This window comes from Pantherophis guttatus, chromosome 1 (assembly GCF_059756535.1).
Source record: "Pantherophis guttatus breed Tessera chromosome 1, ASM5975653v1, whole genome shotgun sequence".
Lineage (NCBI taxonomy): Eukaryota > Metazoa > Chordata > Lepidosauria > Squamata > Colubridae > Pantherophis > Pantherophis guttatus.
The window spans coordinates 310,549,013-310,567,087 of NC_142063.1; the positions used below are offsets into that span (position 1 = coordinate 310,549,013).

The window sequence follows — 18,075 nt, forward strand, 5'->3', positions numbered from 1 at the left end:
ATCTGGGGCAAAACCAGTAGTTTAGAACCGACTGTGCAACGTTCAGAATCAGTTACTGCTGCTGCTTAGTTGAAACACACAAGGTACGCTGAGAAGCCAAAAAGGACCTGACATAATCTGTATGGAGATTGGTTGATGGTTTGGGTTGTTCTACTCTTCTTGATTGTTAAAAATGCTTTTCTGGGTTATATCCCTCCTTGCACCACACTGATCTAGACTGTGTGATGAATATTGAGATAAGACATACAGAAAATAGGCAGACAGATATTTAAATCTATTGCTATAGTTACCCATCTCACAAACACTATATAGTTGGCCAAATTAACTCAGGGCAGTTTGTAATAAAAGTCCAAAGCAAAACAAACACCATAAAACAAGACTTTTTTTTTTTTTTTTTTTTAAATAATAATCCTAGGGACATAAAAATGGAATAATGAGTTAAACAGTTGCAAGTTAGAAACATATATATCATAATTCATAAGATGTTCATTGTCTTGGCATCAAAACTGTGGCAGATAGGCACTAGGCATACTGCTTGGGAAAAGCATTCCAAAGCTATACTGGGAGGTGGGGGCATAATTTTTTTTCTCTGTTCAGCATATAAAGGAATTATAGATTCCTTGCCTTGTTTCAGCTACTCTTGCCTAAATCTGAGCCAAAATCTAATCACCAGTTTACTTTTTACTTTTGTTGTTGTTGTTAGTTGCAAAGTCATGGTCGACCCATCACGACCTAATGGACAACATTCTTCCAGGCCTTCCTGTCCTCTACCATCCTCTGGAGTCCATTTAAGTTTACACCTACTGCTTCAGTGACTCCATCCAGCCACCTCATTCTCTGTCGTCCCCTTCTTCTTTTGCCCTCAATCTTTCCCAACATTAGGCTCTTCTCCAGCGAGTCCTTTCTTCTCATTAGGTGGCCAAAGTATCTGAACTTTTTACTTTAGGCTATAAAAATTTCTAGATTTGTCCTGAAACAACAATTATTATAACTGAATACAACAATTATTATAACTAACAATTACTTTAATTGTCGTAAGAGAAGAGGGAACCATAATGACAATTTATATATCACCAATCAAGATAACGAAACAGGATGATATCAACATAAGTTTGAAAATCATTGTTCTATCTTAAATAGAAATGTGCTGCTTCTTATTCAATTGGAAAATAATATGTGTTTCCTGCTCAGTTTATTGTGCAGATGTTAACTAGCAACTTCAGGCTTCTGGTTAATCTTCATAAGAGCTTCATAATCTTCATTTGAAACTAGATTTGCAATTCAGATGTCTAAGTTAACACAAGATGGGAGTAGATACACTTTAAGATGCTGATCTTCAACAGAGAGACTAGGTCTCAACCACAGTGAATCCTCATTTAATCTTTTCAAAAGCAAGATGGAAGAATTACAAAGAAAAAAGCAAAGGAGAAGAGATAGATGACTATTACAAAAGAACTCAAGTTGAAGATTAGAATCTAGGAAAGGTAAAAGAATCAGAATAAAAAACAAGATAGCACTGTTAAGAAGAAAAAACCAGAAAGAGATATAGTCAAAGTTTGTTGAATTAGATTATCAATTTTCAGAAAACTAAAAAACCAACCAATAAATAAAGTGAAAACAACAACTTCAGAAATATGCATATAAAGCTTTTTTTATTATTACTTGGGAAGTTTATTACAAAAGACCATTCTGCGGTCAATGTATTTTGAGCTATAGTTTAACTTTTGTTAGGAGAAGTTCTATGTAGATAAAAGTGAAGAATAATAATAGGAACAATAAAGCACCTGGCTCATATTTATTTATTCCAGCAAAATGATTGTGCACTGGATTACATCTAAAAATAAATGAGTATAGGCAAAAACATGTATCTATCAATAGAAGAAAACACATGTTGAACTGTGGAATCCTTGATCTGTGGAATCCTTAGCTTGATTGTTTGCTTACAGACATTTCACTGCCAGACTAAGTAACATCATCAGTGTTAATGAAAGTGGGGTTTGCTCCCTAGTTATATACAGTAGGCTTGCCCTGCCAGTGGTGGTAGTGGTGGTGTGGATTTCTCTTTGATACTTCCTTGATTAAAATATTGTTTTCTGCTAGATTTATTTGTCTGGCATTAACGCCAGTTGTCTCCCAGTTAATTGACTTATGATGTTGTCTAGTCAAGTAACATATCTATCACTCAAAAATATTTTTAGAGGAACAGGAATGCCCCATCAGAGAGACACTATTTACATTACAAATTTGAAAATTAGAAACGTAAGGAGTCCAGAATACCATAAGGAAGAATGATGATGCATTCCTACTTCTCATCACATGCATTCAATGAATACATGAAAACTTGAAATCTACAGCTGGTTTCAAATGCAATGAAATGGACAGTTATCAGTGCCCCTCAGTGCACTTATAGTACACCATTACTCTCTGAGCTGCACTGACTTGCAGTTTGGGTGCAAATTAAAAATGCTGGTTACCACTTATAAAGGCATTCACAACCTGGAAGCAATATATTTGCAGGACCACCTTTGCCCCAATGGTTCTATTCTTCCGACCAGATTCAGAAAGGTGTGCATACTTTGGATCTAATCTATTAAACAGTGTTATATAACAAGGCCCAGGAGAGGTGCCTGAATTTTTCAGATTATAGTTCCTGAGATTTGTTTGGCCTCCTTGCTGGCATTTCATTAAAAAAAAAACGTCCTTCTTTAAAGACTTGAATGCTCCCTCAAGCACAGGGTCTGGAGTAATGATGGTAAACCTTTTAGGGACCGAGCGCCCAAACTGCAACCCAAAACCCACTTATTTATCACAAAGTGCCAACATAGCAATTTTAAATAAATATATCAGAGCCAGTTTGGTCTAGTGGTTAAGGCTCCAAGCTAGAAACCAGGAAACAGAGTTCTAGTTTTGCCTTAAGCATGAAAAATCAGCTGGGTTACTTTGGGCCAATCACTCTCAGTCCAACTCACCTCATGGAGCTGTTGTAGGGAAAATAGGAGGAAGAAGGGGAATTAGATATTTTCACTGCCTTGAATTATTTATAAGAATAATAAAGGTGAGATAAAAAAGAAGAATGGGTGAGATTTCTTGAAACTTCCCGATCTTTGTGTGTGTGTGTGTGCGTGTGTGCGTGTGTGTGTGTGTGTGTGTGTGTGTGTGTGTGAGAGAGAGAGAGAGAGAGAGAGAGAGAGAGAGAGAGTGGGCGTAGAGTAGGACACAGTAAATATTTATTTCAATATGCAGCTGAATATAATATATATGATTTTCTTATTCCCACTTGAATTATGCAGAAGTGCCAAATGTATATGTATTAACAAACATAGAATTTTACTTTCTCTTGTTAAGGAAAAATGAGTGACAATTAATTAAAAATAACAAACAAATGTGATAATGCAATTCAGAAGGAAAAATACACACATGTAGACAAAACCAAACCTATGCATAATGAAAACCAAACTTTTCTGTATTATTAAATTCATATAGTAACAATTTTTTTAAAAAAATGGACAAGCAAGTGAAAACATCTAGGTGGCTTGCCTGGACAGAGAATCAATCAGGCTGAGGTATCACAGGAAGTCAAACTGATTTCTTCCATCTCAGAGAAGAAGGGATCAGCTGCACAGTTCAGATGAAAAGACTTCTTAATTAACCTGCTGATCTTGTGAATGTTTAATTAAACCCAGATGCAGGTACAGGAGATAAGTTAAAAAGCAGATGCCATGGTAACAAGTTTATTTTTTAAACAGATACCTAAAACACACTGAAGTCATGCTAATAAGCATTAATTATATTTCCAAAATTCATAGCTTGGTCTAAAATATTGCACCAGATAATGATAGGTTGGATATGTTTGTACTACCTGGAACAATTATGGTTTAATGGAGAGCCAGCAAAGGAATTGGGGGAGAGGGGGGACTCTGAAACAAAACTGGCTCTAGATAGCAGAAGTGACTAGAGATAATTCATAGCGAAAAATAAAAGAGCTCCTTACCCGCTTAAAAAAAAGTATATAATGGATTAGGAAAGCATTATAGAAATGTAAGGAAAAATATCAGATCTGCTCTTCAATATTTGTGCAATAGAATTCTTTGTCAGTGTGACCATTCATTCATTCATTCATTCATTCATTCATAAATTCTGACTGCCTTCAGAGACACAAGTTTCTCTCTTACTATCTAGCTTTCTATAACCTAGTTTCACCAGAGGATTTAAAACACAACTTCCTTTATTCCTAACCACTAGTCAGGTTTGTTGGAGTTGATGGAAGTCCGAGATAGAAAAAAAAATTACAAAGGAGCCCAGTTTGGGGAAGCCTGATCTAAATCCTGAGGTCCTCAGTTGATCGCTCAAAGTATGAAATAGTACCACAGTACTCTTTGCTGAATTTCAAACAGCCCTGTAAAAAGAGTTGGTTTTAATAAAAGAAAATAGGGGATAAAATAATACTGGCTTCAGCCACTGAACAGCTGCTTTTTCCTTGCCCTAATGGAGCAATAACCATTTCTTCAACTAAGGAGAATCCAGAAACAGGAATTTACCCTTATGAGAATCACTTTCACATTCCCCCCCCCCCGTAGCAGCAGTGCAGTTTAAAAAAAGGGGGGGGAACTCACTGACAAATGGGTCAAAGGACCACAAAACCTATTGTGGTGTTCCAGCAGCCTGCAGAGCTGGCAGCGGAGTCAGTCAGTGAGGAGGCTGGGGAGGAACATGGGCCAGTCCTGGAATCTAGGGGAGGTTTGGATGAAGGCTCTGCGTCGAAGGCAGAGATGGGGCCAGAGCTATCTGGGAGTTATGCACGGACTCCGGAGCCTCCAGAGTCAGACATCAGAGAGGCAGAGGAACAGGAGGAGCCTGTTACTAGTGCACACATGCACAGAGCTGCCAGAAGGCAAGAACAGTTAAAATTAAAGGGATGACTCGGGAGATGATTGGCCCCTCCCATAAGGCTTAAAAGAGGAGCAAAGGCACATGGACCCTTTGCAGGAAAGCAACATTGTTAATTCTGTTCCCAATCGGCATCTCTGTTTGATTCTGGACTCTGTGTGGTTTTGCCAAGTAAGTCTTTGGCAGAGTGTCAAGGGAGATAAAGGTTGGTGATTATCCTGAAGGACTTTTCCGGAAGGACTTTTTGTAACTAATTGGGACTCAGCTGTGAATGAACATAATTCACAGCTGTTGCAATAAAACAGGTTTTTGGGACTGCTCTGGGACTACTGTGAGTCATGAACAAGACTACAAAGAAGGTCAAAAAATGGTATGAGGGCAAGATGTTCCCCATTGCAGAGGTAGTGGCAGAAAAGCTGTCTCTCTCAATTTTTTTTAAATTGATGGGGTCTGTAGCATTTTTTCCCTGTCTGAAGGAGTGTGATGGGATGATGTGATGGAGTGAAGCCAAATCTATAGGTATGCCATGTAAGATTTTATAGGTAATAACTAACACTTTGAATTGGACTGGAAGCAAACTGGCTCCCAGTGCAATTTGTGGAGCAAAGGTCTTATATATGCCCTTCTTTAGGCACTTAGTATGGCTCATGTGGCTCCATTTTGCACCAGCTGAAGCTTCCAGATACTTTTCAAGGGTAGCCCCATACACAATGTTTTGCAATAGTCCAATTGGGAGATGACCAGGGCAGGAGTAACCAAGCAGAGGGCTTTCCTGCCCAGGAAGGGACATGACTGTCATACAATTCAAACCTGGGCAAAGGCCTTTTGGCCACAGTTGCCACCTGCTCTTCAAGCAGGAGCTGTGAGTCCAAGAGGACCCCCCAAGTTATATACCTGGTCTGAGGTAGTACAACCCTATCCAGGACCAAAATTGATAAACTCCTAGATAGGGGCCTATCCATAGGGGCCTATCCACTGCTACTCTGTTTTACTAGATTTCAGTTGAAGTGTGTTGTTCCCCTTCTAGACTCCCACAGTCTCCTGGCACCATAAAAGGGTGTCCACTGCATCATCCACTTCAGCTGGGATAGAAATATATAGCTGGGTATCATCAGCTTATTGGTGATACTTTGTCCTCTGGTGATAGATGATCTTGCCCAGCAGTTTTATGTTGATGTTAAAAAGGAGCAGAAAACGCACTGAGCCCTGTGGTACCCCATAAAGGAGGGGCTGTGAGTAGGACCTCTTGATCCCTTTAGCCCAAATTGGGACCAGTCTTGGAAGTAGGAGATGAACCAGCAAAAAACTGTACTGCCCTCCCCCAATTCCTTAAATCGACCTAAAAGGACACCATGGTTGATAGTATCAAAAGCCACTAACAGATTAAGAAGAGCAAGGATGGATGTGACCAATGGAATTTTGGTCCTGTAGCTGGGTCAGAAACCTGACTGAAAAGGATCCAGATGTAAAACGTGGCTTATAGATTAGACAAGAAGCACAAAAGCAAAACAGTTGTTATAAAGGCAGAGTTAAATCAAGACAAAGTGCAAAAACAAAACAAAACACCAATTTTTGCTGTTACATTACAAAGGCACCATCATGATATTGATAAAAGCTTAAAGAAAATTAAACATTAAGAACAATTGGCCTGAGCTGAGCAAGAAGATGCACAAGGGAATTCTGACTTATGACTGAAACTATGGTTTTAATTAGGCCCTGCTGTAGTGTACAAGGAACTATTAAAATCAACAGAAAGACTGTGAACACTCATTTAACATTTTATGAAATGTTTCCAGTTTTCTTTTTCTGAGGGAGGAGGAGAAGAATACAGGAAATGACTTAGTGTTAGTATTCAAATGCCTAAGGATCCTGGAGCATAGAGTTATTTATTATGCCACAGACTTTAAACTTGCATTTGAGCATTAAAAATCAAAGTAAAGTGCAAGTTTAATTTTAAACAGCTCAACCTCCCTCCCCAAATTGCATGCAGTATAGAGTAAATGAAATTAACAAATAAGATAATAAATAAACTTAATAGCAGGAGATAAAATTTTAAGTAAATCCACAGGCACTAAATTTAAGCAAGTATTGTCAAGAATATATTCTTTTAATTATCATGAAGGCCAGCCAACAACTTATGATTAAGAAATATGCATTTTTCACAAAAAGCAGTGACAAAAGAAATGTTTCCCTTCTTAAACTTACATCCTTTAGCAGAGAACCAAAAATTGGAGCTCAGATGCTGATTTTAAAGATCAGCAGAAGTTCCACTGTTGTTAATTTAAATACTGGAAAACCTCAAAAGTCTACACAAGGCTCCATTCTTGCCACTCACTAGTTCAGAGGATCACAGCTTATTAGAAATAAAAAAAATCATGAACTTGCTAATTGGTCTTAGGGTATAGAAGACTTCAAGTGAAGTAGCAATCTTTCCTTTGTTTAAACTCTTATTATATATGACTGGAAGTCAAGAATGGCAATGTCCAGCCCAAACTTGGCTGTAAAACCACAAAGCATGACTTCTATGCTATAAAATGCTGAAACTTTAGTTTCATCTTGTGAAAATCTCTCAGTGACATCAGAGCATCTTGATTATAAAAAGAATTCTAGAAATGCCTGCATGAATCCATTATATTTTAGCTCATTCAGTTTGCCTTGTTTTCATTTTGCATCAAGTATTGTTATTTTAGATACTACATAAAAATATTCACATTTTTGTATCTATTTCTCCTAAAATTCATTTTTGTTCCAATTTATAATATTGCAAGATAGTCGCATCATTTTCATAAGATTCAGGGTACAACTTCATGGTTTTGTGCAAGTCACAAGGCTGTCTGTTGACTTGGCCAATTAAAAATACTTAATATGATTGATTATCTGCTGAGGCCATATCACAGCTAATCTAATGAGAAACAAAAAAAAATATTTTGGGGAACAAACCATATGTTGGGCAGGTTTTGATGAGACAGTTTAAAATAAGCAGCTGATGAACCATAACTAGCAAATGTTTGTAAAATTAATCCCATTTTTCTTTAAATTAATTCTGTAATATATTTTTATACTTCACAATTTCTACTTAATAGTAGTTTATAAAATAAGTACTATTTTCCAGTACTTATTTTAATTCCAGATTTTTAAAATGGTTTTTCAATATATTAAGCTATTTTTGTCAAAGCCTTTGCATTATCTAAGTACAACAATATATTAATACCATATTATTGTTATTTAAAAGTTGGTTTCAAAGAATTTTGACATTGTTACTCCTTGGTTTTATTCATCTGTCCAATGTAATGAAATAAAAACTCAAAAAATTGCTATTTTAACAATTGGTAAAAACATTTTTAATGGCAGCAAAGAACAATTAGGCATCTTGAAGAAGCAAAGATCCTACATACCTATGCAAGAAAAAAAAACTCTTTAAATCCCTGTAATTCCACAAATCCATCAGATTGTATTTACGTTCTCACCTGCTGGGTAGCGTTCTATAACCGGCCAGTTGTCCACCTGTAATGTGGCATTACCACCACTTCTTGTAAAACGTACTACATGGTATTTCCCATCATTAATGATTGCGTTGACTTCTTCAATTGCGATATCATCTGTTCCAACATTAAATTTAACACCAATTTTTCCTTGGTGCTGTGAAGAAAAGCCAGAAATAATGGAAGATATTAGTAGTTATTTTTAAAAATTGCTCTACACATTGAGTTGCAGTGCTTTATCTAGTTTACCCTTTGAAAGGATACTTTCTCCTCAGTTTTAATCTTTAGAAGGATAGCATAGGTAACATCGATCTTCCTCAAAAGTTCTATACAATTTTCTTCCCTCCTACTATTGTCAATTTCTTTCTAGAAGTGATCCCTGAAGGGCAAGGGAAGAAATTACATGAGCACTGTTAAAGAAATCTGCTCAAATTGACTTTTTCTTCCCTCCCTATGGGAATAATCCTAGAACTGTAATTTTATTGTTAAGTAACAAATATCCCAAATAAAATCCAGGAACCAACAGAATGATCAACATTAGAATTCTCAATCAGTATTTCATTGTAGTATTGTCCTGAGTGGATAATATGGCTCAGGCAGACACTGCTCTATATCACAGCTAGAAGATAGACATTATTCAATGTAGCAAATGGAAATTTACCAACCACCTGAACTAAGGAAAGAACAGTCCCTAATCTGAAACATCAGGAAGGACAAACTGATTTCAGCTCTAATTAGACTCACTTCCCATAAAATTGTAGTAGTAATAGTAGCAATTAGGTAGTTTTATCTATTCAAAGCATTGCCACATCTCTCAGGCAACAATCCATTCCAAATATTCTTATCTATTTTAATTATTATGAAAAAAAGAATGCATAATTCGGAATTTACTGCTTAATGGAATAGCTTGCTGTGTTCATTTAAAAAATACAGATTAAAGCAATTATTGATTTTTGTTTCCATCAAAGACAAGCAAAATGCTCTTTTTCTGAATAATCATTCTGATAAAACTAAGGGTAGAAAGGAGCAAACTGAAAAGTGAGAAGAAAAAAGGAGACCAGTGGTGATAATAATAGTTAACAGTAGGATAACTGAATACATAAATTTAACTGCTGCACCGTTTGAAAAGACCCCAGGTTCAAAAACAAATAGAAAATCACTTATTTGAGAATTTAGTATTTTTTTTTCTCCTGATTTTTTTTATTATACAATTTTGTATCACTTTTTATACTAGATTTCAGATCTATATTGAGAAATTTCCTCAAAGAAGCATTAACAACGTCAGTGCTTCCTACCAGCAGCCTTAATTATAAGATTAGGCCAAAGATGGGGATGTGCATGTTTGACTATATCCCTTAGTTAAACATAACACTATTTAAAGGATCTGTAGATTTGTTGGGTGGATTGCATAGACTTCCTTATCATATACAGATGTCTTGCAGCCACAGAGCACAGCTAGAATTATCCCCAGGGAGAAAGGCTAAGTTCAGAACCACTACCTTGCCTCGGGGTTTAACTTGAGAACAACTGGAAAGAGCCTGAGGTGTTTATGAGAATTTTCATTGACCTGGAATATATAATATTAGGCTGTAATAGGGGTCACCCATTCTTCCTTCGTGAGTGGGAAAAAAATAATTTAAAAGAAAAGACATTTTAAAACCTGTTTAGGAAAGATGACAGAAAAAAAACAACCAATTTTTTTCTAGGTAAACAAATTCCAAGGCAAAATTTTTTGAGATTGTGGATTCTTCTAAACTGTTTCAGCAACTGAAGTGACAAATTGTGCAATTCATGTGTTTTAATCACCCTCTTACTCTGCTATTCATATTCATCAGAAAACGTAAAACAAACAAACAAAAAATGTAATTGCTCTGGCACTGTAAGCAATCATCCCTTTTCACGAATTATTAAATATTTAAGAACTTCCCCAGAGGCATGTGACTATAAAATACATATACTTTATTCAACTTTTTCTGCTCCAAAATCAAATGCTTTTGAAATCCATCCAATTTTGATGATGCTCTTTTATTTCAGTATTCATCCATGTCTTTCCTACTTGCTTCCACTTGCTCCTATATAACATTTTATAAACAGAAAAAAAAAGAAGCAAAACACCTTTAAAAAGTTAAGCAGGTGCATGCAAATTATAGTAACTAGATGCATTTACATGCTTTATGTGGCAGAACTCAGTACTTCAAAAAAACAAAAAACAAAAAAAACCTGGCAACACAAAGAATAATATTGAATATCACAGGAAGATCAAAAAATGCACATGAATGCAAGAGAGCAGAAAACATGGAAACTTTTTTTCTCTGGCCCAGTTTTCATTTATTTGTCACCATATGATTCTGACAATGCAAAACCGTATGTCAATGTAACCATTCTATGGTCAGTCCTTTATAAGCATGTGCTAGAACTGTAGCCATATTAACCATTTAGTGATTATATACTGATCACAATGGCATAATTCTGTTATGTAGATAATCTGATTGACTATACAATAAAAGTGTCAATAGAAGTCTCCTATGATTTGATTTCTGTTATCTCTTCTCCAGCACTGAACTAGAAAGGTAGGAATAAAATTGCCAAAGCTGTCTGGACAACAGCTAACTCCTTTAAACTTTCTGTATTACAGCTACAATGCCCCAAAAAAGGGAGTATCTCCAGGTTACTTAAGGATATATTCCAGTGGTGGAATTCAATTTTTTTACTACTGGTTCTGTGGGCATGGCTTGGTGGGCGTGGCAGGGGAAAGATACTGCAAAATCTCCATTCCCACCCCACTCCAGGGGAAGGATACTGCAAAATCTCCATTCCCACCCCACTCCAGGGGAAGGATACTGCAAAATCCCTATTCTCTCCCAACTCATGGGGGAAGGCTATTGCAAAATCTCCATTCCCACCCCACTCTGGGGCTAGCCAGAGGTGGTATTTGCCGGTTCTCTGAACTACTCAAAATTTCCACTAGTGTTGTGGTCCGCTGGCAGCCTGTGGAGTGGCAGCTGAGTCGGACTGTGAAGAGGTTGGGGAGGAACATGGCCAGTCCTAGAGTCTGGGGAAGGTTCGGACGAGGGCTCTGCATTGGAGGCAGAGAAAGGGCCATCTGGGAAGTACATGCTGCCTCCGGAGCCTCCAGAGTCAGACCTCAGGGAGGCACAGGAACAGGGGAAGTCTGTTCCCAGTGTGCACATGCGCAGAGCTGCCAGAAGGCAAGAACAGTTAAAACAAAAGGGACAGCTCGGGAGTAGGGCTTGGAGATGATTGGACCCTCCCATAAAACTTAAAAGAGGAGCAAAGGCATGTGGGCCTTTGCAGGAAGCAACATTGTTAATTCTGTTCAGTTTAAAGTCTGAAGCTCTGTTTGATTCTGGATTCTGTGTGGCTTTGCCAATTAGATCTTTAGCAGGAGATAAAGATGGGTGATTATCAGCCTTATCCCGAAAGATTCTTTACAACTATTTGGGACTCATCTGTGAATGAACATAATTCACAGCTGTTGCAATAAAAGAGGTTTTTGGGACTACTTGTGTGTTTTACTGACTGAGGAAACCTATGTCAGAACAGCTACCGGTTCTCCAGAACCTTTCAGAACCTGCTGAATAGCACCCCTGATATATTCCCTTTAATTGACACTGTGAGACAAAACATTACCTCAATTCTCAGTGCTCAAAGCATTATCAAGTGGAGGGCTCTTTCACAGCCTGTATGAGATCAGATAAATGTATGTTTCAGAAGTAAATTTTAACCCAAATATTTCTTTAGGAAAGTTGAGAATTTTAGAGGATGTTTTTGAATCAGAGGTGGTATTCAGCCGGTTCGCACCGGTTCAGTTGAACCATTGGCGGAAATTTGACCAAGGTTGCTAAACCGGTAGTGATGGCCAGCTGGCCATGCCCCTTAACCTGGCCACACCCCTGGTCACTGCTCACTCACACTGCCCACCATGTTCATTGCTGCCATGTTCTGTACACATGCATCTCATTGGACCTGCAAGTCCAATAGGATGCACATGCATGAAGAACATGGCGGCGATGGCAGCAGCTTTTTCCTCCGGTATTTTTGGGTGGCCTGCGGCCTGGGAGGCTTCTTTGCCAGCCACTTTCCAGCAGTGGCGCCTGGCTGGGGGCTGCTGAAAACTCTGGTCAGCTTGCCTTCTGGACTCTGGGCCATCCGCTGTGGAAGTTAAGCAACCCGAACAAAGAGGCAGTGGTGGGGGAGGAAGCAGGGCTAGGGCCGGGGCCACTAAAGGAGGGGAAATGGGAGAAACTGGCAAAGGGAGGGCAGGGGTAGATAGGTGGAAATTCCAAAAAATTTCCTACCTTTTCCTATGGGTGTGGCTAGGTGGGGGAGTCATGTGACTGAGTGGACATGGGCATGAGTGACGTCAATTTGGCCATACCCACTCAGTCACATGTTCCCCCACCTAGCCACACCCACCAAACCGGTAGCAAATTTTTTTGAAACCCACCACTGTTTTGAATGTCTTAATGTGCAGCAAGTTACAACAGAACCTGCTACCTTTGAATAGATGTTATTTTGCCATCCTGCCTACCCCATCTTTGCACAGGAGCCCACCCTAACTGAAATCAGGGATTCAAAATTCACAAGGACTAGGATTTTCACTTGTGTTGGGCTCTCCCAAGGCTAAAATTTTAGGCTAAAATGTGAGTGGTACCACATTTTATTGTAAAGTGTTGTATTAAACTTTGAAGAGAAGAGCAACCCCAAATGTAATTAAAACATCTTATTTTTTATGCTTTCTTTAGAATATATATATATATGTATGATTAATTATGGATAAGAGAATGTACATTTACAATATGTGTATAAGAAATAAAAATTCAAAAAATTCAAAAAAAAAAGAAGAGAACTTTAAAAACCCTCAACAAAAAATTATGTTAATATTGCCACTGCTTCTGTAGTCAGATTATATTAGAATTTATAATACAATTCAATATCAAGATTGTTTAACATCAAAGCTCTCTCTTTGTAATGTGTTTTAAAAGAGATTTAGTTATCTAGTCAAGAACTATCATTGAAAGACTGTAAGAAGTTCTACAACTGATAGTTCAGTTATCATTTAAAGCCATTCAGTTTTGGTTTAGGGTAACAACAGAGTTACCATTATATGGAAATCTCATTAAAATTTGCATGTAAAAAACAGTACAAGTAGAGGTAGGATCCAGGAAGCAGTATTCTGTTTTGGTACTTTCCTTCTGGAATGTGATCCAAAATTACTTTTAATTACAGAAATGCTACTTTAATGAACCGAAGAGGGCCTGGAACTCTATTATGTTCCTTCAATATTAAGAACAAAGGAGAATATCTTCCCTTTTGGTGAGAAAATCCAAGTAGCCCAAAATATACTTGTTATGTAAAAATACATGAAAAACAAGTCTAAAGTAGATGGCCAGATGGGATGTACTGATCAAATGTATCACTGCTATTTTTTCTTCTAATCAAGAAAATGTAAAAGGGTTTGACTTTAAAACATTCCAATTACAGAATGATCATTTCGAATCTCCTTATTTTGGAGGAGGGTGGGGGGACTTGCCTATTTTGAAAGTTCTGACCTGCAACTGGCCTACTGTTTGGCGAGTTGTGCTTTGATAAGCCTTTTTCCAAACTCCCCCCCCCCCAAATCTAATCAATACAAAGTGTGTCTTTGCTGCAAGGAAGGTTTGGATCCAGAGAGTGAAGTGTTGAAGACAAAACTGCATTTAAGTACTTGGTCACGTGTGGAAGTGTTCTACCTGTCTGCCTGTTTAAGTTACAACCATTTGATCTTAATTAACTAAGAAGGAATTAACATGGAAGGTGGATTTTATATATGTAGTTCTTTATGTGGCAAATATTAATGCAAAGTTTTATGTATGTACACATTTGGTTCCTCATACACGTGTTGCTAATACTGTTTATGTTGTAAAGGCACAGATTTCCAAAACAATGTTGATTTAGAGTGGTTTGTAGAGTTTGGTATGTATTAATATGCTCTATGTAAGTTCTGGTGCCTTATTGATACTAAGTAAAGCATAAGATACTAAATTTCTAGGATTTATTTAAGATGTAGAAATTATATTGGAATATTTTATATACTGTAGCTTTGATATGCACAATTCTCTATGCGTGTTCCAAGGATGGCAAATAACAAAACGTGCATTGTGAAGTACAAACACCACTCTTTTTGTACTTGTGTTACAATGTTATGTGCAAGTCACAAAGTACTTTTTTATCATTTTGATGAAATTTCAGCTTGCCACAAGATACCCTAGGGATATTGTTGTGCCTTGTTTTAATGTTATTCATATAGTTAAGAAACACCATCCCCTTTTTATATGCAGCCAGGGGCTATTCATATGTCCAAGCAGAAGGATCAGTAATGAGCACCCTAGTTGCTTTGTGCCTGGCAGGCAGGTTAAAAGAAAAGAGCCAAATGTGTTGCATGATATTGCTAAGTAGGTAAGGAAGCAGTGCCTAGAGATAAAAAAAAAAATGGCTAAGAAAATGATTTTTAAAAAAGGAACATAAAGAAAACCATCACAGAAGTGGAAGTACAATTTGTGCCTGCCTACTTATTTGTCTTCTGGCTTGGAGAGGCATAACTGAAAGTAATATGAAAGAAATGGGTTCTTTTACTCTACATTATGCAACCAAGTTCTCTAGGGAAGGTTGAAGGAAAGAGAAGATGAGAATGAAGAGCAGCAAAGTAGATGGACTCAGTTACAGGAATATGAGTGCACCCTTGAAGACCCGAAAGACAAGGTTAGGGACAGTTTTCATACAGAAAATCTACCTCTATAGTTGCTGTGAGTTAGCACCAATGTGATAACACCAATGATAGATGCATTTGTTTATGTCCTTTGGAATTTTTAATGACAGATGCATTAAAAGGGTAAAATGATGAGCAAAATAGTTTCTAAGAAAACACAAAAAGTCCATATTTTAAAACAGTATATTAAGCTCCCTTTGGCAAAACATGAAAAGGAAAGGTAATTGAAGGCAAATATGCCTTGTCTTTTCTGCTGCCACAGCTCATTTACTTAGAAGGAAGAAAAAGGACAAGATAGGCCAAGGACTGTAGAAATTAGTAGTGGACCTTTTCTTCCCCCTGCAAACAGCAATTCAGCAAGATCTGTGCTTTCACTGTGAAAATGTCCCTGAATATGTTTCCCTGCAGATTTAACATTAACAATCAGTTCAGTAGAATTGTGTAATATTTGGGAGCTAGGAATAGCATTCCTTTCTGACTAACTTCCAGGTTAGCACTTCTAATGAGGAACCTACTGTATCTATGGAAGTCCTAATTCAAGGAAGCAGTTTTCTCTGAAAGTTGCTGTTAAGGATGTCATTTGAGTTCATTGAGGACATAACTGTGAGCTCTCTAGCTCCTTCTTGACTGTGAGAAAATGCAATAGTTCAATTCCAGAACTGCTAAGTTCTTGCTGTAACTCTGGCCATAGGTAACTACTCACACTAAGTATGGGTCACATTCATATCCCTTTCATTTATACTCTATGTTGTACATTCATCATCATCATCATCATCATCATCATCATCATCATCATCATCATCATCACCATCAATCATTATCATATTCATCATCACCTCCTCTAGAGAAAAGAGAATCCTATATTTTCCCACTGGTTGTTATTCCAATACTCTGGTTTTCACTCCATAGTTAGCTCTTCAGTTATGTAAAACCCAGGAGTTCTCCCATATTGCCCTTAAATCATGAGTGAAGACACTTTAAGCAACCTCAGAAATGATGAAGATACTGCTACTGATAAGTGGATATCTTCCTATGAGAAATTATCAGAGAATTTCTCCTCTGGAGAAATTTAGAAAAACTGTCTTAACCCAGAATTTTTTAAAAAGTATTTCAATAGGCAATTTGTGTCTAGCTCTACATGTGATACACACAATATTTCCATTCTATTACCTAACATGTATACACTAAATACATTCACCTATGATTTTCTTTTGCACATAACCATAGAAAACATGCCTTCCATGCAGTCTTGTGAATTCAAATTTATCCTACATTTAGTGACATTTAAACAGTGTGATTGTAATGCAGATATAAATCACAGCAAAAGATACTGAAATAAGGAATATTTCACACATTTAAAAGGCATTAAACAGACAGAAATAAACACTGGTGACAAGAAAAATACTGATTCTATCACTCAAGTAGTAAACCCTTTTATATCTTTACAATTATTACATTGCATTATTACTCTTTTTCTTTTATAATGGGATCTCTGCCTGGAAAACGGATGAAGTGCTTCAAATGTGCTTTTTATGGCTCTGAATGATCATAGCCACTGATTTGAGACAGTTAATGGCCCTCCTATAATATCTTCTTTCTCATGTAATAAATGAATTATTTAGACAGTTTATGAACCAAATCTTTTCCCATGAAAATTGGGATTTAAAAAAAAAGAACTGCTGATGTCTGCTGCTTGAGGCAATGAACTAGCCCAATGCTAGGGCTATTTTTAGATTATCTAATACTAAAGATATTTGGATCCCAGGAGTTTATCATAAATATCACAATTATTATAAGACAGTCTTGAAAATTTTGAGGTCTTAATAAAGCCCACTCTAAATATCAGTTCCAGAATTTACAATTTTAACTGAAATATGATGTGGACAATTAGTAGCTTTATAAAATCAAGCAAGGAACAATGGATGCCATTTTGTCTAAACCTCTACTCAGTGTAGTATGTACACAGACATATATAGGCATATATGGGAAATAGAAGGGGTATTTATCAAATTTGTAGACAACACCAAACTGGCAGGAATAGGCAACACTTCAGGAGATAGACTCAAGATACAGAAGGTCTCAACAGACTTGAACACTGGGCCCTATCTAACAAAATAAAGTTCAATGGTGAAAAAAGTAAGGTTCTACATTTAGGCAAGAAAAACAAAAAAACAAATGTACAGATATAGAATAGATGGGAGCTTGTTCAATAGTGGTATCTTTGTGAAGGATCTTAGAGTCCTAGTGAACAAGCATTTAAATATGAGCCAATAGTTTGTGGCAGCAGCCAGAAAAAGCCAACACAATCCTAGGTTGTATTAACAGACGGATAACATCAAGATCAGGTGAAGTATTAGTACCGTTCTATAAAGTCTTAGTAACACCACACTTAGAATACTACATCTGGTTTTGGTTGCTATATTATACAAAAGATACAGAGACTCTGGAAAGAGTGCAGAAAATGGCAACAAAGATGATTAGGAGGCTGGAATCTAAAACATGAAGAACGGTTGAAGGAATTGGGTTTGTCTAGTGAAAAGAAGGACGGGGCGACATGATAGCAGTGTCCAATATTTGAGAGCTGCCACAAAGAAGAGGGGATCAACCTATTTTCCAAAGCACCAGAAGGAAAGACAAGAAACAATGGATGGAAACTAATCAAGGAGAGATGCAACCTAGAACTAAGAAGAACTTTCCTAACATTGAGAACAATTAACCAGTGGAATAGCTTGCTTTTAGAAACTGTGGGTGCTCCATCACTGGAGGTTTTTAAGAAGAGACTGGACAGCTACTTGTCTGGAATGGTATAAGGTCTCCTGCTTGAGCACGGGGCTGGACTAGAAGACCTCCAGGTTCCCTTCCAACTCTGTTATTCTGCTATTCTGTTATCTTGGACCCTGCAGATTTATCAGATTTGGTTTCTTCTTTTCCAGACTA

General features: G+C 37.2%; 1 protein-coding gene across 28 annotated transcripts in view; it reads right to left on the reverse strand.

Moving 5' to 3' along the window:
- The window catches only part of NRXN1 (neurexin 1), a 927,325-nt gene that overhangs the window by 150,140 nt on the left and 759,110 nt on the right, over positions 1–18,075 (reverse strand). For all 28 annotated transcript variants that reach the window (XM_034427409.3, XM_034427408.3, XM_060692589.2 and 25 more), the window contains one exon: positions 8,355–8,526. In XM_034427409.3, coding sequence (XP_034283300.1) covers positions 8,355–8,526 — 172 coding nt within the window. The remainder of the gene's footprint in view (positions 1–8,354; positions 8,527–18,075) is intronic.